At 54.3% G+C, this 6,532-nt stretch overlaps 1 protein-coding gene across 1 annotated transcript; it reads left to right on the plus strand.

Annotated features, from left to right (window-relative positions):
• Positions 1-5,409: 5,409 nt before the first annotated feature.
• LOC119391296 (uncharacterized) lies at positions 5,410-6,315 on the plus strand. The gene has a single exon (XM_037658975.1). The coding sequence runs from the start codon at positions 5,410-5,412 to the stop codon at positions 6,313-6,315; it is 906 nt and encodes a 301-aa protein (XP_037514903.1).
• The last annotated feature ends 217 nt before the right edge of the window (positions 6,316-6,532 follow it).

Genomic DNA, 6,532 nt, shown 5'->3' on the forward strand with positions numbered 1-6,532 from the left:
ACAATTTTTGTGAAGTTGGGAAGCAACTACTAAGCCATTATTCGTCATTCTGCGGAGAAGCGAGTAATGGGTTGGAAGCTTTAAACGGCCCACCCGGTCACTATTTCCCTCTCCCGCCATGCTGTGGGGGCGAAGAACATTATTGAGACCCCGAGGACAGCCATGCTGTATAACATACGTTGACGTGGTAGAGAGGGGGGGGGGGGCGAAGAACTTTATTGAGACCCCGAGGAAATGGATCATGCGCTTATGGGCTTCTGCCTTGGCAACTAATACAAGTGCACATGCGAGGAACCCACTACGCTATAAATCATTGCAATTTTTGAGAAGCAAGGAAGCAGGCACTATGCCATTTTTCGTCATTCTACGGAGAACCGTGGTACCTGCTAAACGCATGTAAGGCATTATGCACACTTTGTTGATGCTGTGCCTGATGACGATGAAGAATAATGGCGCAGCTCTTTGTAATGGGTTGGAAGCATTGAACAACCTACTCGTTGCGCAATTCGCATTGTGTGACGCCTGGTTACAGAATTCGCGTTGTACGACACTTGGTGCTTATTTTACTCTTCTACCAAGCTATATTGCATATGCTAATGTGGTTCCTTCCCGACATGAAGCCTGTATAGGACCTTTTTTGCAAAGCAGTCTCAAGCACCAGCATGGCTCATAGGTTGAATACTGGGGCTCGCACGCAGAGGGCCCAGGTTCTAACCTCGTTCCATCCTTGAATTTTTTTCTTATTTCGTTTTTTTTTTACTTCGAGCGATACTGGTTACGGACACCGGCGGCGGCGGCGGTGGCAGCGGCGGCGGCGACGGCGGCGGACAACTACGGCACCAAAAACGGCCGGTGAAATGATCTCATAACAGCTTTCGCTGTAAAATTTTTTTGTGGCCTCTTTATGTATAGCCTCCAGGTCTGTATAGTACAGAAACCACTCCCACCACACAGGTTTTCTTGCATTCACGAGATTGCAATGTCGCGCACCCTTGCATGACTACTTTTACAGCGAAAGCTGTTATGAGATCATTTCAACGGCCGTTTTTGGCGCCGTAGTTGTCCGCTGCCGCCGCCGGTGTCCGTAATTACTATCACTCGAAATAAGAAAAAAACGAAATTCCAGGATGGAACGAGGTTCGAACCTGGGCCCTCTGCGTGCGAACCCAGTATTCAACCTCTGAGCCATGCCGGTGCTTGAAACTGCTTTGCAAAAAGGTCCTATACAGGCTTCATGTCAGGAAGGAACCACATAAACATACGTAATATAGCCTGGTAGAAGAGTAAAATAAACACCAAGCGTCGCACAGCGCGAATTCTGTAACCAGGCGTCACGCAATGCGAATTGCGCAACGAGTAGGTTGTTGAATGCTTCCAACCCATTACAAAGGGCTCCGCCATAAATCTGAATCGCCATCAGGCACAGCATCAACAAAGTGCATAATGCTTTATATGCGTTTAGCAGGTATAATGGCTCTCCGTAGAATGACGAAAAATGGCATAGTGCCTGCTTCCCTACTTCTCAAAAATTACAATGATTTATAGCGTAGTGGGTTCCTCGCAAGTGCACTTGTATTGGTTGCCAAGGAAGCCCATAAGCGCATGACACATTTACTGGGGGTCTCAGTAAAGTTCTTCGCCCCCTCTCCCTCTCTCTCTCGTCAACGTATGTCATACAGCATGGCGGGAGAGGGAAATAGCGACCGGGCGTAACCCAATGCAAATTGCGTAACTGGTTGGCCGTTTAAAGCTTCCCACCCATTACCGAGGAATGAGCTATAATTCTTCATCGTCATCAGTCGTCGCGTCAACAAAGTGCACATAATGCCTTACAGACGTGTAGCTGGTGCCTCGCTTCTCCGCAGAATGACGAATAATGGCTTAGTAGATGCTTCCCAACTTCACAACAATTATGATTTATGGCGTAGTGGGTACCTTGCTAGTGTTCTTGTATTAGTAGCCCCAAGAGAGCATACAACGGCGGCGGTGGCGGCGGCGGACAACTACGGCGCCAAAAACGGCCGTTGAAATGATCTCATAACAGCTTTCGCTGTAAAACGGTGTGTGCTCCCGCAATAAGTTCAGTTGTTGTTGTTTCGTCTATCGTGTGGACGCAGTAAAGCTATGTGTACCCACATCTGGTGAACCGGAAAACAAACTTACCGCTCCGCCATGGCCGACCAGGAAGCCCTCGCCGCTCTTCGCCAACAAGTACAACACCTTCAAGAGCAACTTCAGGCCCAAGAACAGGTAATCAAGAACCAAGAGGAGCAACTCCACGAACAGCAGCAACACACCCAAAATGAACCACACTCATGCGAAAGTTCTGCACAGCCGCGCTCGGGGCACGTCCCCCCCCCCTAGTTCTGCTCCAGCGGGCGCCACCACTCCAGCGGCCCGGAGCGACACGGACGACTGTCGCGTCGCCGTCAAGCTCCCACCCTTTTGGGCGGAGTCACCTGAGGTGTGGTTTGCTCAAGTCGAGGCGCAGTTTTCCCTGGCATGTATCACCCAGGACCGGACGCTCTACGACTACGTCGTCGCCCACATAAATTCTCGCTACGCAGCTGAGCGCCGCGACGTACTCGCAAGTCTTCCAGCTGACGATTGCTACCTGCATCTGAAGAGGGAACTAATTCGGCGGCTTTCACCTTCCGAAGACGAGAAAGTGCGTCAACAATTTCAGCACGAAGCGCTCGGTGACCGCAAGCCATCGCAGCTCATGTGCTTTATGCGTGCACTCGTGGGCAGCACGCCTGTTGACGACTCCCTCCTACGAATAATGTGGCTTGACCGTTTACCCTCTCATGCTCAGGCCATCCTTCAGGTTCAGCTGAATCTGCCGCTGGACCAGCTCGCCCAAATCGCTGACCGAGTCGTCGAAGCCTCTCCACCGCCGCCACTTCTTTTCGTCCACGCCGCCGGCGCCCCACAGCCCACCCCCGAGCTCGCTAGCAGTATCGACGAAATCGCCCGTCAGTGGATTCTATTCAAAGGCATCTGGATCAACGCCCGACGTTGCGTCCCGCAAAAGTGCCCCAAAGCCGAGGCCGAAACACCGATTCATAGCAAGAAAATGATGACGGCCGCTGCTACTACCATCGTCGCTTCGGTGACAGAGCCCGGAAATGCCAACCACCCTGCTCAGTTGGAGGTCAGGGAAACTGCAACCGCAGTCCGTAGAGACGGCCGCGAGCTGCCAACTTAAGAGGCCGTCGTATTTTTGTCACCGACCAAGTCAGTAAGCGAAGGTTCCTCGTCGACTGCGGTTCGGACATCTGCTGCTTTTCCCGAGCCTTCCTGCACGACAAGCGCCCTTGCACGTTGTTCGAGCTGAGTGCGGCGAACCATTCAACCATTAAGACCTACGGCGCGCTCCGCCTCAACATCACCCTCAAAAACCTAAGCCGTGAATTTCCATGGAATATCGTCATCGCCGACGACGCAGAGCCAATGATCGGGTCCGACTTCCTGGCGTACTACCATCTTTTACCTGGATGCCGGCATGACCGACTAATTGACACCACAACAGGCATCTCCGCGCCGGGCCAACACACGACCACCCAACAGCTCAGCGTTAAAGCTTTCGCCCTTGAAAATCAATCGCCATACCATGCCATCCTCGCAGAATTTTCTGACCTGACACGACCTAGCGGGCGTCTCCGAGAGGTACGCCACTCAAGCGTGCTCTACATCCGCACTACTTCAGGCGCCCCGGTTTCTTGCCGTGCCTGTCGCCCAGCTCCGGACCGCCTTCCAATCGCCCAAGCAGAGTTTGAAGCGATTCTGCGCGAGGGTACTGCCCGCCGCTCGGAGGGGCTTTACGCCTCACCGCTTCATTTAGTGCAGAAGAAGACCGATGGCTGGCGCCCCTGTGGAGATTATCACGTATTGAACGCCCGTACCCTCGAAGACAGGTACCCCGTTCTTCATATACAGGATTTTGCCCACCGCTTACACGGCAGCACCGTATTCTCAAGTGTTGACCTGGTAAAGGCCTACACACAAATTCCTGTGAACCCAGATGACGTCCCGAAGGCCGCGATCATGACGCCCTTCGGTTTATTCGAATTTCTTTTCATGAGTCTCGGCCTCCGCAATGCGGGACAAACCTTCCAACGCTTCATCGACGACGCCGTCCGCAGCCTAGACTTCTGTTTGGTCTACCTAGACGACATCACGGTCTTCTCCCCCCCAAAAAAAGGATCACCGCCAACACCTTCGCCAACTGTTTCAACGTCTCGACGACCACGGCTTACTCATCAACGTCCAGAACAGCACGTTTGGCGCCCCATCGTCACGTTTGTAGGCCATCAAATTTCTTTAGAAGGGACTACACCCTGGCCTGACCGCACACTGGCCCTTAAGAACTACGCGCGGCCTGTCACAGCGAAAGACCTCCGCGTTTCCTGGGCATGCTCAACTTTTACAGGCGCTTCGTGCCTAAAGCGGCTGCATATCAGGTCCCTCTTCATGACGCGTTGGCTGGCCTACGAGGGAACCATCCTGTCACTTGGACACCACTTTTAACTCAAGCGATCGAAGACTGCAAAACTGCCCTCTGCAACGCCACTCTACTTTCGCATCCCAAGTCAGAGGCTCCCTTGGGCCTTTTCACAGATGCCTCTAGCGCCGCCGTCGGAGCCTCCTTGATGCAGCGCGTGGGCCAAAACTGGTGCCCGCTGGCATTTTTTTCGAAGAAACTCTCTAGCCCAAAAACACCGTCGTCTACAGGCATCGCCGATGAAACTTCGGCCCCTGCGGAGGCAAGATGGCCAGCCTACTACAGAGAGCTTCTCGCCATGTACGAAGCGGTCCAACACTTTCGCCGTATTCTCGAGGCACAGCACTGCACTATCTACACTGACGACAAACCCATCACTTACGCCTTCTCCCAAAGACGCGAAGAATTTCCACTAGTCCAGCAGAACGAACTGCCCTTTGTCGCCCAGTTTACCACCGACATCCAGCGCATCAGCGGAAAGGATAACGTGGTCGCCGACGCACACTCGCGTGTCTCGGCTGTCGAGCTGCCACCCGTTACGACTGACACCCTCGCCAACGCTCAGAAAACGGACGCCGAACTCCAGCAGCTCCTCGAAAATGGCTCCTCTCTTCAACTTCAAATAGTCGCCGTCCCTGGGTCGACGGACACATTCTACTGCGACATATCCACCGGATGAGTGAGGCCATATGTCCCTTCGCCACATCGCCGCAACCTTTTCGACCAGTTACGCAACCTCAGTCACCCCGGCATCCACGCTTCTACACGCCTTGTGACTGACCGCTATGTTTGGCCCTCAGTACAACGGGACTGCCGCACCTGGCACGCACGTGCATTGCATGTCAGTGCGCCAAAATCACACGGTACGTCACATCACCGCTCGGGGCATTTCCCCTGCCGTCGGAATGGTTTCAACACGTCCACATCAACATCATTGGCCCCTTTCCACCGGTCGGGCCTACTGCTACTTCCTCACCGCCATCGATCAGTGCACACGATGGCCCGAAGTGTTGCCGCTCGAAAGGACTACAGCAAAAGACGTCGCCTCGGCCTTCTTCACCGGCTGGATTTCCTGCTTCGGCACTCCTCGTCGCGTCACAAGCGATCAAGGATGGCATTTCGAGTCCCAACTCTTCAGGCTCCTCGGGCGTACCACCGGGTTCGAGCGCTCACGGACTACCAGCTACCACCCGTGCGCCAACGGGATGATTAAGCGGTTTCACCGACAGCTCAAGGCAGCCATCACGTGCCACCCTAACTCAACTTGGCTCGAGGCTCTCCCGGCCGCCGCTGTTGGTCTGCGCGTCACTTTCAAACCAGACATCCATGCAACACCCGTAGGACTCGTTTACGGGGAGCCGCTTCGCTACCTGGGGAACTTCTCTCCACTTCAACTCTCGACATCACCAGCTCGGACCTTTGTCGCCCGGCTGCGTCGCACAATGGCCTCACTGCGCCCGTCACCAGCAGCACATCACACCAAGCCGACCCCGTTCGTGTTTAAGGACTCGGCAACGTGCTCGCATGCCTTTCTCCGCGACAACACTGTACGTGCGCCGTTTGAACCACCTTACTCCGGACCCTATAAAGTCATCCGCCTTGACGACAAAACATTCACCCTTCAAATCAGCGGGAGGGACGTTCGCGTCTCCATCGACCGACTGAAGCCATCATACATCCTCTCCGAGGAAACTACCAACTCCGGCGCGCCTCCCGTGAATCACCCACAACAGCCTCCAACGCCTCGACCCGTGCCCTACATCACGCGCTTTGGACGCCAGGTGCGCGTCCCCAATGCTCTTCAAACGTGAGGGCACCTCTCTGCGTGGGGGGGGGGGGGGTGGCGGCACGGTGCGGCGCCGCTTCTGCGCCTGCGCGCAGCGTCGACGCTAATAAACTGAGCGCCAGTGTGATAAGAACACTCGCCCGACAGAAGACAAAAACGGTGTGTGCTCCCGCAATCAGTTCAGTTGTTGTTACGTCTTTCGCGTGAACGCATTAAAGTTATGTGTACCCACATATCTATCT

Source organism: Rhipicephalus sanguineus, chromosome 4, assembly GCF_013339695.2.
Source record: "Rhipicephalus sanguineus isolate Rsan-2018 chromosome 4, BIME_Rsan_1.4, whole genome shotgun sequence".
Lineage (NCBI taxonomy): Eukaryota > Metazoa > Arthropoda > Arachnida > Ixodida > Ixodidae > Rhipicephalus > Rhipicephalus sanguineus.

Coding starts and splice junctions, on each gene's coding strand:
- LOC119391296 (XM_037658975.1), top strand. CDS start 5,410: ATGGTTTCAACACGTCCACATCAACATCATTGGCCCCTTTCCACCGGT.